Raw genomic sequence first — 16,734 nt, forward strand, 5'->3', positions numbered from 1 at the left:
CATCCAGCATAATAGGTTTGCTCTGCACCTGGGTAGCTCCAGCTCTTTGAGATTCTTCTGGTATAGTCACTTCATTCTGTGAGATACCAACTGGCACTGAAGACTGAGCTCCAACAGTAGGAAAAGCTTTCTCTTCCTTATCCGGTTTTACAATTAAGGAGTGATGATCTCCTTCTACAACTTCTGCAGTATCTAAAACAAAATTAGCCTGTTGTTTAAACAGAGCTTTGACACAATTCAGTAATAAACTAAAATGTGAATACAAGGTAAGTTGAGAATCTTGGGTTTTAAAAGATAATGTCTACACAGTAGAAATGTTTGCATGCCTTTGAACAAAGAAGACAGAAATATTAAAAACAGAATTTCCCACCCCCCATAACAGCAGGTGTACTTGCTTACTTTATAATTCTTTTTCTTACTTTTGTACTTGCTGTACTTTATAATTCTTACTTTTATATTTTCATATATAATATTTTAATATATATATATATAATATTTTCATATTTATTCGAATAAATATTAAATTGTACTGTTCTTTGGTATTTTCAAGTTTAAACTACATTTTAATGAAAGTTGGCAAGGTATACAATGGTTATCATTGTTATTAATGGTTTTACTGGTTTAAATCATTAGATGAAAAGTTACAATACCCTATGGGTTTGGCTAACAGCTGTAAATATTATTAATACGTATGTAATAAATATAACTGAGCCTTAAATTTCTTTAGAGAAGTACCACCATCCATTTCTAACAAAAGAAACTAGTATTTTGTTTCGATGAAGACAAAAGTATACTAAAGCTGTAAAAGCTTCTTGCATCTAGCACTTATAAAGCAAAAAGAAAGAGAAAGAAGAAAAGACAAAAAGTGCAATAGCAAAAGAACAGGTATGAAAGTTGTTCACCAGAAAGACAAGAAAGATAAAGAAGCAACATAATTTGCATTAAGGACAAAAAATACTTGTCCAGAAGGAAATTCCACTAGTATGCTAAGTCACGTGCTAACAAGAAAGCTACGGGAGCTATGCAATTCAATATTCGGTTGACAACATCTCTTTTTTTAAAAAGACTATTAATATTAACAAGCAAAGTCCAAGACATTTCAGCAAAATGAAGATCCTTCCCCCTTTCAGCACATCCATCTTAATTTATTACTTGAGTGTGTTTGAAATATTTTGGTATCTTTTGGTATTGAGCCTGTGCTGACATTTGGAACATTTAGAAACATTCAGAACTGAGGCAACACACTGAAGAAAGAAAGGGTAAGGACAGAATATGCTTCAATCACTTCAAAATTATTCTCACTACACAAACTGGCAAGCTGGCACTTCCTACACTCGCAGTGCATATAGTTACCGTCCGTGCTTACCATTTGTTATATCTAGTTCTTCAAGTAATTCAGTTTGCAGCTGCAACTCTGCTTCTCCTAGAATTTTCAGGACTGAATCAGTAGGGCTTTTGCCCCAGACTTTCCTGTGGGGTTCACCAAAATCTAGCTTGATTACTTCCCCTATAGTTTGCCCTGTCAGGACACAAACAAAAACATGTTAGAAACTTTTGTTCATTTTCAATATGACAGAATACTTTACTTATATTATAGTAGCTATACTATAAATGTACTATAATTGTCTATACTTGCTATAGACAAACAACCTCCACAAAGCTAAAAACAACAAAGCCAGTCTTATGCCACCTCTCCCCTAGCCACAGAGACTAAAGACTGTGGTCAAAAGTCTAGAGTTCCTGTTCTGACAATTCATTTTAGTAACAGAAGTTACTAAATGAAAATTGACATCTTCAACATAAGAGGAAAAGCAGGAGGTCTTTTCAGCAATTCACGTACTCCAGAAGAAATACTGGCTGAGAAGTTTTTAAAAACCGGCATCATAAAAAATGTCGCCTGTACTATCAACTTGCTCATATGGGAGAGAAACTAGAAAGTCTTCTCCTGCTCTATTTTGACATTTGTTTCTGTTATTTCTCCCTCAGGAGAACAGAGGATAAAAAGTGGCAACAAAGAAGTAGAACAAAAGAATGAAGTTTCCTGATCTTCGAACATCCTAACCATGTAAAACTACTGTGCTACGAAGCAGGTCTTTCAGTGATCATTTATTTCTACGTTGTGTAACAGCCTCAGTAAGACACACTGAAACTTCCACCTGAAATACCAGAGAAAGCAGATAGAAAATCTGAAAGATAGGCTTAATTAAAATAATAACCCTCAGTTTTTATTGTCCTACTGAAAACATAAAAGGATTTGTAAATTGAATAAGAAACTTGCATGTATTTTAACTGTTTTTATCCTTTCTGTTAGATTAACGCCTATTTAAAAGACATTTACAAAGACAACTTGAAGAAAGAAAGTGTGCATTTCATTAACTATTTGTTGAAATTATAGTTATTTTTTGTATCACCCGCAGGTCATTTAAGTACTAAGCCTGTGCCTCATTCCTTATGCAAGGCAATACATAACCACCTGTTTTAGAAGCAAATGACACACATGACACACAAGCAGTAACAAAAAGAGTACTTGCTTTATGAAAGCAGACACTACTGATTTACTAATGTCATGGTGACAAATGAGTGCTTACGGTCTGTTCCAGAGAGAGAGTCTTCCAAAGATAACTGTGCTAGAGGAACTACCAATTCAGATGCCTTCGATTCCCATTTTTTGCGATCTCCTACAAGTGGATGGACATCTTCTTGCTGTTCCTTACCATCTTCAGACCCATCTGATTCAGATAAATTTTTATTTTCTTTTCTTCCTTTGTCATCTTCTTGAGCTTTAAGATTTTGATTCAATCTTTTCAGTATTTGCCGTTTATTCTGAAATAAGGAACGATATGTATCACTTAAATAGTACCTTCCTTAAAAAGGAAAAGAAAACTAAATAAAACTGAATGCTATTTGACATACTTGCACTGCAAGATCTGGCTTTTTTGTTTCCTCTTCAGCTTCCTGGATAGCAGTTACATTTTCATCCTTTAAAGAAAGAAGCATGAAACACAGTGTAGAAGAATATGTCAGAAAAAATAATCTCAAGAATATTAATAGAAATAATAGCGAAAAGTCACCTCTAACACCCTTTCATTGACAATTGTAGATAGATTAAGACAGAATGGACAATACTTCGGTTTTTGTGGGGTTTCACAAAAACTGAATTTCAAGGACAGTGTCTGTGTGACCTATTTGCTATCTGAAATGGGTGAGCAAATGAACCAGTCTCAGTTTAAGCAGGCAAGGGAAATCCATAGCAGAAAAGAGGCAGAGATGAAGCTAGATGTGACATGTGCAGCAAAATGCCAACCACTTCCAATGCTAGAAATGAGTAATTCTGTAAGAGAACAGAAAAGTGGCAAGGACAGAGTCTAAGAGGACCTGTAAAGAAAAGCAGAAGTGAGAAGAAAACTTTAACAATTACAGCATATATAGTATCAGGTCAGTAAAGAATAAGAAAACATTATCTCTTTCGTATCCAAAAACAGAAAGAAAACCTGCCCAGATCAAGTTGACTGACAATAGGCAGATACACGAATACAGTTAAAAAGAGCATATTTTTCAGAGAAACATTCTGCATTGTTCTTGATCTGCCTCAATGACAAGACTAAAGCAATTTGAGCTATTATGTAAGACCTACCAGCAACTAGTATACTTAAGCATTTTCGTTTACTTTATCTGCACATTCTTCTAAAAATTATTTTCCAAATCAGTATAGCTATTTTTTTTTTAATTTTAGGAAGAAAAGGTAACTTTTAGCAGAAGTACCTACCACACCCACTTCCTTCAAAGCAGAAGTCATGGAAATGACTGGTGTACTGGGCTTAATTGGAAGCTGTTGCTTAGGAAGAGATGCTCCAGGCTCTTGTATTCCATGTACAGGACTGTGTCCTGTAGCTCCCACATGAAAAGGCACGTTAGGACTCTTTACTCCTTTTGCTATCAGCTGTATAATACAGATTCAATTAAAAAAAATAAAACAATAAATCAAAGACTGCATATAAAAAACACAGTATGATCAAATACGCTGAGGTAAATCTTAGAAAAGGATAATAATGTCACACATTTTCAAACTAAACTGTCAACTACATATATGAACTATTTCCAATTTATCAGCTTCACAACATCCCACTTTTTTTTTTTTTTTAGCAGAGAGATATCACTAGTGGGACTTGTCACTCCACAGCACACGTAAGCAAAGAAGACTGTATTAATAGGTTTTCTTACATGTTCTTCCCAAGCTCTTTTCTCTCTTTCGTATGCTTCCTTTCTTTTTTGCTCTAACTGTTCTTTTAGAACTGCAGCTCGAGCGTTTGCTTGGGCCTGTAATAAACAAGCAAAAAAAAAAAAAAGACCAGCTTGAACCATAAAAAAGAAATAGTACACCTTTCCGTGGAACATCTTAAAAAGAAACATGGCTGGATCACTTCATCTCGCTTTCTCTCACTTACTGCTTTATAGACTGCGAAGGGAGGTCTCCACTGATATTCAAAATCACCACACAAGTACAGTAACTGTTCTTCAATATTTCAAATGGTAACAACTCCTCAAAATATACTTACAATTCTTGATTGGCATGATTAATTTTTAGTGTACATATTAATTGTGATAGAAGTAATTTAAAATTAGAGTTTTTCTAAAAAAAAAAAACACACGTTTTGAAGCAAAATTCATTAATCAAAAACTATTGAATATTCAGCTTAATCTTTCTATATTTGTTCAACAAACACAAAAAGCTTCCGTTGCTGGTTCACCCCTAGTTTTAAGGTTAGGCATAAGGTCAGCTTGTTTTTATATTGCTCTTTGTAGATGAAAGGAAAAAATGAACAGATGTAGTATGTATACCTGTATACTTGATATAAACATAGTATAGTAGATAGAGTTATTAGAAGAATACAAAGAATAAAGCTCTAATAAAAAACTGGATTCCTATGAATTACAACTGATGTAAAACTCTGAACTAAACACAATTTATCATGGGGTTATATACTAGCCCACCTTACAGTCTACACGTGGCCTCTGTCAGCACAAGTGAGGGGTTTTGGCTTCCTTTATTCTTTTAACTAGAAATAGTTATTTAAGGTACATTTTCCTTTCCGTCTCTGTACCAAAATGCTATCTTAGTTATACCAAATTGCCTTGAGGACTAAAGATAATCTAGAGAAAAACCTCAAAGGCATGGATGGGAAAATCTTTGCCTGCTATGCTACATTACAACATATTTTGAAATTGCTGAGATAAATCAGGTGAAAAGAGTTGTTACTTCAATATAGTATGCATGACTTAGAGACAAAAACCTCTATTAGTGGATGCATAAACAAACTATTAATAGCAAAATGAAATGCAAGGAACTTCATGAGATAAGAAGCAAATTTTAAAACAAGGAGTTCCATTTCCTCCCTTCCCACAATTACCTTCTGTGCTTCTATCTTTTTGCGTTTCAGTTCTGCTTCCTCGCTTGATTCTTGTCCATCAGAACTGCCAGCTTCATTCTGCAGAACACGAGTCCTCAAAAAATTATCATCAATGCATGTACTTAAAAGCTGAGTGATAGAAGTGACTAGTGGGATCATTTAGACTGACTGTCTGACTAATACAAGCCATAATTTTACTATGTAACTCCTCACTTGAATATAATACCTACTTGGATGAAACTTCATTTTTGAGACTAGTGATGATGATTATTATTTTTATTATATCACTGTAGAGAAAAAAGTTCAGAAAAATATTCTGGTACTTTTCACTGATTCATACATATTCAGTGTGAGCATTGTCAAAGTCAATTCTAGAGAATTTCCTATAGCTAAAAGAAAGTAAGTTGTCATGGGTTTGGCTGGGATTGAGTTCATTTTTTTTGTAGAGGCTCACCCAATGCTGTGTTTTGGATTTTTAATGAAAATACGAGTGATAATACATCTGTCTTCTGTTGCAGAGCAGTGCTTGCCCAGGGGCGAGGTCTTCCCAGCTCCTCACGCTGCCCTGCCAGCGAGGGGGCTGGCGGTGCCCCAGGAGCTGGAGGGGACACAGCCAGGACAGCTGGCCCAGGCTGCCCAACGGGATGTCCCACACTGCCTGGTGTCATGCTCAGCAATAGCAGCCGGGGCGAGGAGGAGGAAGGAGACAAACAGCATCGCTCCCAACGTCCCCCCCAAGGAACCATTACATGTGATGAACCCTGCTTCCCTCGGAGTGGTTGAACACCCTGCCTGCCAGTGGGAAGCACCAAATGAATTCCTTGCTTTGCTTGCTCACATGACTTTTGCTTCACCTAGTAAATTGTCCTTATCTCAACCTGTGAGTTCTTGCACTTTTACCTCTCTGATTCTCTCCTCAACCCCCCGGGGAGAGAGGGCAAGCATCTGTGTGGTGGTTAGCTGCCTAGCTGCCTGCCGAGGCAAAACCACAACAAAGTATAAACATGTTAGTGCTTAACGAGAGATTTGTGGATCAAATTCAGATGTAATTTTACGTTGTCCTACTCTTTAACAGGTTATTAGGTAACATGTACTGAAGCTGCACCTCTAACTGAAATATCCAACAAATTCCATAAGTTCTGTAAGAACAGATACAGGTACACTAACTGTGGAACAGAATGAAATGTGTTAATATATATATATACACATATATATATTTACGTGTAAAATTGCTTATCATAAAAATATTTCTGCAGGGATAAAATAATATGATCCCACAGCCAACTTCCTGAAGTATTTATTTTTCAAACTGACCTTCTCTCCACGAAGTTTTGCTTTAATCTGTTGACGTTCATTGAAGTTTTGTAGCCGGATCTGTCTTAATCTTGCCAAATACTCCTAAGTCAAGAACGGAAATAAGTTTCAATGATACTGCAACTATCTGCAGTATGCTTGGTTTATAATACTTAAGATTCCACAAAAAGCCAAATGAAATGAAGGTAAAAAAAACACTATTACTATCACTATATTAGCACTTCATAACTTCCAGAAGAATTCTCATCCAATGAAATTAAAGAAAACTGAAACTTTTGTTCCTCAGTATTAAGCTACCATTACACTTGATACAATCAAGGACCAGGAATGGTTGCATCTGTTACAACATGGTTACACCCTACAGATATGCGTGCATGTTCAAAAACCTTTCCTAGGCAAACTGCTGTAGACAACAATTATTTTATGATTATTAAAAAAAATTACACACCCAGATTCCAGAAAAAAAAAAATATTTCCTAGGAACTTCTAAAGTCTTCATTTTGTTACACAAATGAACCATGCAGGGAAATGAGGCACAGTCAAGGTCAAAATAGTGCTGTTTGTGTGATGGAAGTGGCAAACATGCGGCAAGCATACCTCTTCTTCCTTGTTTCTGGATTTCCTTCCTCTTGCAGAAATGGGCCTGCCTCCATAGATATCTGCCACGTTTTGCAGTGTACCCTGTTTGCCATTTAATGGTATAAAATTTAAAATGGCTGGGGCAGTAGAATTATCTGCTTTATCCAGTAAATGTTCATTTATAAGAAAGCAAATCCACCAATGATCTGCAGTCGTTGTGAAATTAACTGATAACCCCCTTTGACTTATAAGAAACAAATGAAAGTAATAACTGAAAATCCTGAGTAGCCAGGAAGAGGCTAGACCTTTAATATTACAGCAACCTTCTCCCTACAATTCTGGTCTTCTCCTGCTATGTTGGAAGCATAAATTCTGGCAGACAGCAGCTTTTGTACATCTGGATTAAAAACTACTTGTGGCACACAGTTGGCATTTCTGCCACTGTTGAGTCAAGCCTAAGATAAAAGTGGAATCATCGTATGTAGAGTAAGCATTTATCCATCATCATCATTTTTTAAACATACTATAAGTAGAAAACTATAAGTAGAAAACTCATCAATCTTGTAACATATTTGTATAAGCTTATTACATTTTCCTTTCTAAACTTAACAAGTTGTCTTACATTGCTAATACATATGGATTTACAGTGTATAATCGGGGTTAGTGTGATGTACTCGGTCAGAGTCCTAACCGTAAACAAAAGGATTCAACCTCAAAGGAATGGAAAACAGGAGTCCAATTCAGGACAGTACATTGAAATCAAAGTTTCCTGTTTGGTTTAAAAACATATTTATTACTTTTTTTTCATTGTATACTGTAAGCTCCTGCTGAACTTATTAAAAATATCTTGATTTGTTACTTAGATGCATGTTTAACTGCATTTATTATGTGTCATTACATGGACCTTGTTTGTGCCTTGTAAAACACCAGGATTTTAGCTTTCTCAAGCTTGAGAACCAAGAACAACCTGTAAATCAATACTCCAGTTAAATTCTTGGCAGGAAGCACTGAACACAAATATTTTCACTACATACTCTTTCAGATTGAGCTGAAAAATCAGTAATTCAAGAAACGGGTATTTCTAAACTTCTGTGGTTAGTCACTGGGGGATGAGAGAATAAATTAAAAGAACCATCCTCGTAGGTAAGAAATAGCATACATTCATGAGGATTCCATGAATTCCAGTTTTGGCTTGAATGTTAAGCCACAAAAAATAGAAAGGTATATTATTCTCCATATTCACTTTTTCAGAAATAATAACATCCTAATATAAAGGAATCACTTGCAAGAGGTTGTTACTGCAAAACACATTTCCTGGAGGAATACTGAATTTAGAACTGCAAGCATAAAGAACAAAGAACATTTTGTGACACTGTCCATTAGTTAACCTCTGTGGACTAAAGATGGATGTCTTTATAATATCTTCTTAATAAAAAGAATGATTTTCTAAAACATACTACTGTAGCAACACACTACTATAGCTGAGTTAAAAGTTTAATCAAACTTCATTTAAAGTTCAAGCTACTGAAAAATTAATAGTTTAATTTTAACCAAAACTTTACAGCTACAAACAGAAAAAAATGAAAGTAAGGTTGTAAAGTTCACAGTATCAAGTTAGACATGCACAAAAATGTAATTTTTTTTCCTTTGTTGATTTGTAAAGCATTCTGAAGCAATAATATAAGTAGGAAGACCAGATTTTCCATACCATGTGTCCTTCAGCTCGAGCTTTGTTTTGCATGGCTTCCCTCTTTCGTTGCCAGAATTCTTCAACTTGCCTCGCTCTTTCTGCGGGTAACCACCCTTTTGGCCTGAATAATTACAACACATAGCAAGCTGAAAGTCTCTGAAATACAACACTTGCAAAACCTATACATATATTCAAACTAGGACACAAAAACTAACTATGAAAAATATATCTTCACAAAACGCCTTCAATCAGCTGAAATACGTCAGACTTCCACAAAATGGAGAAAAAATAGGTTCAACTATATTCACAGTCCAATTAAACACGCCCTCCCAGAACACTGTGTTGTTCTTCCATATCCTGCTCACCAAAACAAAATGAATGTCAAATCACAATTTTAGTGCAGTTAGTTCTGAAAACATCTCAGCTTGTTTTCATTAATTATCATTTGTAAAATAAAACGTTAAAAAAAGGACAGATTCCTTCACGGCTTCCCTTTAGAGATGGGCAAGAGCACTTTCTTCATGAGCCATCCAGTAGCCTTAATCTGACCTATGCTTGGAGTAAGAGCTTCTACCACTTACCACTTACATAACAGACACAGTGCTGGTATTCCAACAGCATTCTGGCAACTGTTCTGGGGGGATTTGGTGGGACTTTTGTTTGTCTGTTTTTGAAGGGACTCTGAAGAAGTTTTCCTACCTCAGAACTAACCAAAACAAGATGTTTTTTCACCCCAGGTCCGGGACCTGTTTGGGTAAACAAGGCTACAATCAATTTATTGCAGCTGAGCAGCTGGCAAAGTTTCCTAATACATACATATGATCATTCTGTAGTGGAAACAGTTTCTGAAAAAATTGGTTAGAAGTAGACTAAGGGGGGAAAGCTCCTTATTTAAACAAAACAAGAAAAAAAAAAAGGTGATGAATGATGTTAGATGTTGTAACAGATTGTAGAACCATGAGGCAATCCCCTTTCCAAGGCTCCCCTAGTCTCATTTGATTGAAGAGTACTGGGGGTCCAGCAACAGGCAGGAAGGTATTGGAATAAGCTGATAAGCAATAATCCATCAGGCTGAAACAGTTAAAGAAAAAATAATTTTGCCATACAAGAACTATTCCTAGTAATTCCTAAATGAATTAGCACACTGACTAAACCGCCTTGCACCTAGTCTTCCTCACCCCACCACCCAGCAATTAGGAAATGAAATGCTATTTCCATATGCTATAATTCATGAAGTAAGAGAGATGTAAAACGACTTTGATACAACAGGACAAATGCTGTAGCTGCTCTGAAAATTCAAGACAGTCCACATAAGTGTTACTGGTAAAGAAAGAAACACTTCATAATCTTTGTATATATATATTTGGCTCCCTATATGATTTTGACTATAACTGTTCATTACATATAAACTCAACTGGTGGATAACGAACTGTCAAAACGGGTCATACTGACAAAGTTTAGCTTACAGTATGGTAGGAGAGGTGCTCTCTCAGCAAAAGAAGCTATTTGTCTCAAGCCAAGTACATAGCAAAAACTTATTTCAACTAAATTTTACGTGATACCATTTCTCCCTACTCTAATGCTGAGTGACTCATATTGTTACAATGCTTCAACCAGATTTCTTCTGGACAGTGTTGCTGTCTAAGAGACAATTTGTAAAGATTGCTGCAGGTGAGGGTACTTATCTTCACTTTAGTTGCGTTAGTGTAATCAGAAAGACTGCAACTCAAGGATTTCTCAACTTTTTAAACATATACTTCAAATTACCTATCTTGAAGAAAGTTGTTATTCTTAACACTTTTTTTTTTTGGTTAAACATCTTGAACACCTATCTTTATATTTCATCTTTAGCTGTGAGAAATAAATGAAAAATAAAGCGGGAGAGAGAAACACTGCTAGGCTAACTATGATAAAAAATTACTTTTAAATAATGAAGTACAAATACTTAACACATTTTAAATGCTAAGGAACGGCAGCTCAATTTAAGGTTAAAGGTAATCCACAGAAAAAGAAAATTATATCCATCTGTTTTAAAACTTCTGCACACTATGTTCATCGAGTGCTTCTGAGTTCATGGATTTGAGAAAAAGTGAATCGATTTCTCCTCAGGATCTCCAGGTTATTAGTAATTTGCAGCCCTCTATTATAGTTGCTCTCAAATTTAAACACATTTAAAACAATTTACCTAGGTCTAGCCAAGTATCACCTAATATTGTTGAACGTGTGAGGCAAACAATAATACCCCTAACCTAGGCAAGACTTGTCAGTGATGGCACTGCGTGCAAAGGGTTGGAAATAAATGGAGGAGGCTGGAAAGACGCATCTATGTCAGTTGAGAAAATATACCTTCCAGTCCTGGGTTGTATCAGGAATAATTTCAGTTAGCTCACAATGTCCCAAATTAGGAAATAGCACGTACCTTGCAGCTTGCAAAATTCTAACATGTGCTATACTATTGCCATAAATTTTAAAATAGAAAAACCTAGAAGGTAAAACATATACTACATGAAACATAAAAGTGAATAAAATTCATTTAGAAGAACAAATGTTTTCTTTGGCCACTTCCTTTTCTTCACATTACCACCATTTATTTCTACCCGCATGGGATACAACTCTGGGTCTGCAGAAGTTTAAATAATCTATGATTAAAAATATATATATATATATCTCCATGAAAATTAGTGAGTAATGTTGAAGTACTGAACTTCTAAGTATGTACTTCCCCATATACCACTCTTCAGTGTGGAAACAGTCCTTTAAACAATACTAACAGAACTGAAGAAAGGCAATGCAGTTCTGAAAAAACTAAAAGAGGTTGCCAATCTACCTGAAATAGGTAGAAAACCAGCGCTTTTTATATACAAAACACACTCACTTTATAATTCTGTGGTCCTTATTCTTTGCAGTAACTGTAAGTTGCATATTGTTATAACACCTAGCAGTCAACATCTCTTGACGAAGAAAGTTACTATGAGTTTTCCACTGGTCAATGAACAGGAGCTAAGAATGCTGAAAGCTTTCTAGACACTCTTCTATGTTGGAAAATTAAACATTGAGATGGAGAGAAGGCAGTCAGAATGAGATGACAGAACAAGGAAGCATCTTGGCAGGTAACACAGAAAACAGAACTATGAAAAAAGCAAAGGAGGGTTATTGTTTTAGCTAGACTGTAACTGCATTAAGCCAGGGTTTTTGGCTTAAATCTAGTTTAGTTACAGTTGTAAGTAATCCTTTTTTCCCCTATCGGGAAAGCCAAGGTTTCCATTGGTTCTAAAAGAATTGTGGTCTGTGAGGGACCAACACACAAACAGACAGCACAGTACCAATGGATAAAGGCGATTTTGAGACATGTTCAGCTACTAAATGGAACAAGACAAAACAAAAATCTAACACGTAGGGACAGATTTACGGATTATCATAGTCCAACCTGTTTGCATTGGCTTGTTTAGACACCTCCTTCGATCTTTTCATTTTTTTCCTAATTGCATCAGCATCAGGTAAATGGTGATGACCTGCAGGCCCCTTAGGAACTCCTGGACGTATTCCAGGTGGAATTCCTCTGCAGATAAATACGTACAGTAACTTTCATTACTTTCATCTAAAGCAGACCACATGCAACCTCTAGTGGAAGGTAGCCATACCTCTCAACAACTTCTCGGCCTTGTACTTCTGCCCTCCATCTGGCTTCCCTCTCTTCAGCTACTCTAAAGTTCTCCTTTTGCATCTGGTCAAAAATAGCATGATAATGCTCATATTGTCCTCTGGAAGACACTGGAAAAGGACCAAGACCACCTCCACCGCCATAATATGGTGCCTGAAAATCAGAAAAGGTAGGGCGGACATCTCAAACACCGGTTTTAACAAGCCCTTCCAATTTTCACCTCTCTGGCAGAATAAAAGTATTAATATGTTCTGCAACAGTTCTGAACCGGTCCTAGTTTTATTCTTGGTGTTCCCCTATTTTAACCAAGGAATTAAAATCCCTTTTCATCACTTTACCACAAGACTGATAAATTAAAAATGTGTTTTTCAGTTAGCACTCCAAAATAACACTATTTTACCTCCTTTTGATAATAGTGTAATTATACATGAGACATCTGTCACACATTCTGGCAGTTATTGGTGAGGAATCCATTGAAGTGTAACTGGAGATAGCAGATGTTCTATACAGCGAAAATCAAAGTTTTAGCACAAAAAGCTAAAAATGATACAGTACTAACTGAAGCACTACTGAGTGATTTCTATCCAAACATTCACTTTTAAACTGAAGTCAGAAACAGTTAAGCACGCTTCTAAATTTGCTAAGTGACATTAACAGCAGATTTATCTGAGAATGCCCATTTTTACCAATCTATAACTTGGCTGCATCACCAGAACTGAGATGTTTCCCTACTGAAGTTCAGATCAGGGGAACATGTACCACAAGTTACAGCTTTGTGAAAATGACCTCTGTCACTCTCAAAGACTTAGAATTCCTGGAGAGCCTTCATGTGAAAATAATAATAAAAAACAAAATGTTGCAAGCAGCTGTGTACAGTAGTAGCCAAGGATGGATGCAGAAAGTGTGAAATTGGCAAAACAAGGTTAAGGTTGTCAGCACATGCATAAAAATGTTCCCTTTACACCTGGGGAAAGTGTCAAATAGCGATGGTAGTGAACCTATGGAATCTGCTTTAACAATAGGGTCGATGTTCTTTCCAGAGTGGTCCGAAGTATTTCATGTACATTCAAATGGGACAGTGCAGAGGTGACAGATTTACAGCTGTCCACCCAGAAGTTTTAGAACAGCCTATATTTAACAATGGAATTTGGCTCATGTTCTCATCTTCAATTGCTCAATGCACATCAATAGCCCATGTGATAGAATACTAACCGCAAGATTTATCCAAGCATTACAGTAAGTATGCTGGTACACTGTTCTTCTGGGTAAAAGTAACTTATTATACAAGACCACTGATTCTACAAGTAGAATGCAAAGCCTTCCCTTACACACTCTTAAAGGCTTCACCTACAATTACTAGAGCTCAGTTTCCAAAAGGACTACCTAAAGAAACAGTATGATCAATCTCTAAGCAAATGCGAAGCAGCAGGTGCTTATCAACCACCTGCAGAATGGTTACAGCCCCTGCTAGAAGCACAAACCCAAAGTCTGCTCCTTGCCATCTTTTTCCCTACTTTACCCCAGAAGCAGGTACGAGCAACCAATCCAAGAAAGACAGGAGAAAATACTGCACTGCAAGACCCTGCTGTACATTTAGAGACTATGTGGCTTGCATTACTGGAATGCTTGAACACTGCTATTCTAAACAGAATCAGCAGGGAGTCACTGGCTGCACTGTTTTCATGGGGGAGAAAGAAAGTGGATAATTACATGAAGAATACTGTATCAGTACATGGAAACGTCGAGTGATCATACCTTAGTGGCCTGCCATATGATCTGCACAAACTACCTAACACAGAAAGCAAATTTCAAACAATTTTAAAGGATGTTTGCTCTGATATTTTACACAGTGACACTTAGAGAAAATATGCACGGCCACTGAAACACAATTTCCTTACATTACTGCGAATACAGAAAGTTAGTGATGCAGTTTTAGCTAAAAAACAGAGAGTACTTTCCATGTCTAAGGCGCTTGCAATAAAACTAAGTTAATCAAAGGCATGATTGTTTTAAGTAACATAGAGCTCTGATCCAAATATGCCAATGCTTATATATCATGTTTTATGGAGGACTACATTGGTGCTTGCCAGCATCATCCTGAGGGAGAGAATGAAGGCATGGGAACCAGATGATGGTTTTTGATTTCCCATTAAAGCCACACATAGTAGTTCTGGAAGTCTGGTATTTTTACATTTGCTTTTATATTTAAGCTAAGCTATGCGATATGTGACACACAGCCAAAAATTATGTCTATTTTGAAGAACAGTTATCAAAAGCAGCTAATGAAACCTGGTCAGGTACTTTCGGTTTCTTCATATTTTGTTGTACAAGGAGCAGAAAATAAAACCTCTTCTCATTTTGACCCCAGTGCTTAGCCAGAGCTTGTTTATGAAAACTGCGCTGAATTTGTTTAGGCTAAATATTTTTGTAGGACTCCCTAACACCAAAACAAATGGCTGGTTTTTAACTCACTTCATATTGTTCAATAGATTTACACCACAACAATACTGAAATTTCTGCACTGGCTCTGTCTGATGAAAATAGAGGACCCAGATTTTTATATTCAAGTATTCTCATGATACTACTTCCCAGAACAGTTATGCAAATAGAAACTCGTAGGATTAAGATTAAATTATGTAATTTAATTCCATAAGAAGTGAATGGCTAAGGGGTTCACTTTCAGGAAAAAAATACATTTACTCAGGAATTTCTTCTCCCATCATGGACAACTTATCAATATAGGTATTGCAATTGTCATTTATGTTGGTAAATAAAAATGAATGCTTAAAAGCATATATTTTTAATATTTTAATATTTTTAATATTGGGAAAGATGTCCATTATCACAGTATGAGAACCTCAGAAAATATTTCAACAAAAAAATTCAAGACCAAACTTGAATATGAAAGAAGCTGTTCATGCATAGATTTAGCGCAGGAAAAGTAGCAAAAGCAGGAGTGGAAAAAAGAAAGTGGTGCATGAAAACCATTACTGGCAGAAAGAGGGGAGATTCAGAAATTTACTAAGTATTAAAAATGAATATTGCACATGATCTCCAAAAAGCCAGGGAACAAAGTCTGTTATACACTCTGCCTTAAATTAGCAGTAGATTAATACTGGACAGCTCCAAGAGTTTATCTCCAAGAGCAGATCCTTCTGAAAAGATAAGACCATGCCAGATAACCAAGGTGCGGGGGAACACACTACATCACATTTCTGCATCTGCTGCCAACCTTAACATCACCACTTCCACCTGAACCAAGCACATTCCTCCATCCTTGTTCCCTGGCTCTGTTTATTCGTTCCATCTGAAGGAGAAAACAATAAAGGAAAACATAATTCAAGGAATCACTTTAAGTAAAAATTGAGCTTCACTATTAACACATTCTAAACATATTTTACCCTTTCTTTCTCCGATCTTCTTATTTCCTCTGCCTTCAGTAGACTGATCTGCAATGTAAGGATTGAACATATTTAGTAACTGGGAAACTGAACTACTCTGTATTCCTAGGCAACACGCAAAAAACCACAACACATTTCACTAAAATTACTATGGATGTTAAAAAAAAAAAGAAGAAAAAAGGGTGCCTCAAGTATCTTGTCTACCTGATCTCTCTGGCGTTTTTCTTTTTCAGGCAATTCTAACCTTTTCTTTTTTGAAGGTTCCTGAAAAACAAGCATATAATTTGGTATTTATTACCGAGCCATTATTCTGTGAAGTGTCTGTCAAGATTGGTTAGTCTTCCAATTGCTGACTTACGTCCATGAATCATTTCTAGATGTTTGGAAAAAAAAGATAAGGAGGAAAGGTTTGAAGGTTTTATTTTGTCATTCTTGCTCTGGACCTAGCTTTTCCTTAGATTGAATATTAGCAGATGATTTTGTGATACCTCAAACATTTTCCTCCTTTCTTCTCCTCTATTCATTTTCTTCACGGGAGTCGGAAAGGCCTAGATAAAAGGTGAAACTTCAAATTAGATAGCAAATTGTCAGACTGAGAGAAAAATTCTAATTAAAGAAAAAAAATAAACCCACAATTCAGTATGTGCAAAAATGGGTTTAAAATAATTCATTACTGAGGAG

General features: G+C 36.1%; 1 protein-coding gene across 10 annotated transcripts in view; it reads right to left on the reverse strand.

The window, feature by feature from the left end:
- The window catches only part of NEK1 (NIMA related kinase 1), a 41,876-nt gene that overhangs the window by 11,925 nt on the left and 13,217 nt on the right, over positions 1 to 16,734 (reverse strand). For 2 of the 10 annotated variants that reach the window (XM_035324408.1, XM_035324407.1), the window contains exons 12-26: positions 16,258 to 16,317; positions 16,054 to 16,101; positions 15,885 to 15,959; positions 12,633 to 12,805; positions 12,419 to 12,550; positions 9,010 to 9,112; positions 7,320 to 7,403; positions 6,723 to 6,806; positions 5,409 to 5,486; positions 4,222 to 4,317; positions 3,767 to 3,940; positions 2,914 to 2,979; positions 2,589 to 2,823; positions 1,367 to 1,519; positions 1 to 192 (exon numbers count right to left, since the gene is read on the reverse strand). In XM_035324408.1, the coding sequence (XP_035180299.1) occupies positions 1 to 192; positions 1,367 to 1,519; positions 2,589 to 2,823; positions 2,914 to 2,979; positions 3,767 to 3,940; positions 4,222 to 4,317; positions 5,409 to 5,486; positions 6,723 to 6,806; positions 7,320 to 7,403; positions 9,010 to 9,112; positions 12,419 to 12,550; positions 12,633 to 12,805; positions 15,885 to 15,959; positions 16,054 to 16,101; positions 16,258 to 16,317 (1,753 nt within the window). Of the gene's footprint in view, positions 193 to 1,366; positions 1,520 to 2,588; positions 2,824 to 2,913; positions 2,980 to 3,766; positions 3,941 to 4,221; positions 4,318 to 5,408; positions 5,487 to 6,722; positions 6,807 to 7,319; positions 7,404 to 9,009; positions 9,113 to 12,418; positions 12,551 to 12,632; positions 12,806 to 15,884; positions 15,960 to 16,053; positions 16,102 to 16,257; positions 16,318 to 16,541; positions 16,602 to 16,734 lie in introns of all 10 variants that reach the window. The other 8 variants (XM_035324417.1, XM_035324409.1, XM_035324410.1 and 5 more) reach the window with 8 other exon arrangements.

Source organism: Oxyura jamaicensis, chromosome 4 (genome assembly GCF_011077185.1).
Source record: "Oxyura jamaicensis isolate SHBP4307 breed ruddy duck chromosome 4, BPBGC_Ojam_1.0, whole genome shotgun sequence".
Classification (NCBI taxonomy): Eukaryota; Metazoa; Chordata; class Aves; order Anseriformes; family Anatidae; genus Oxyura; species Oxyura jamaicensis.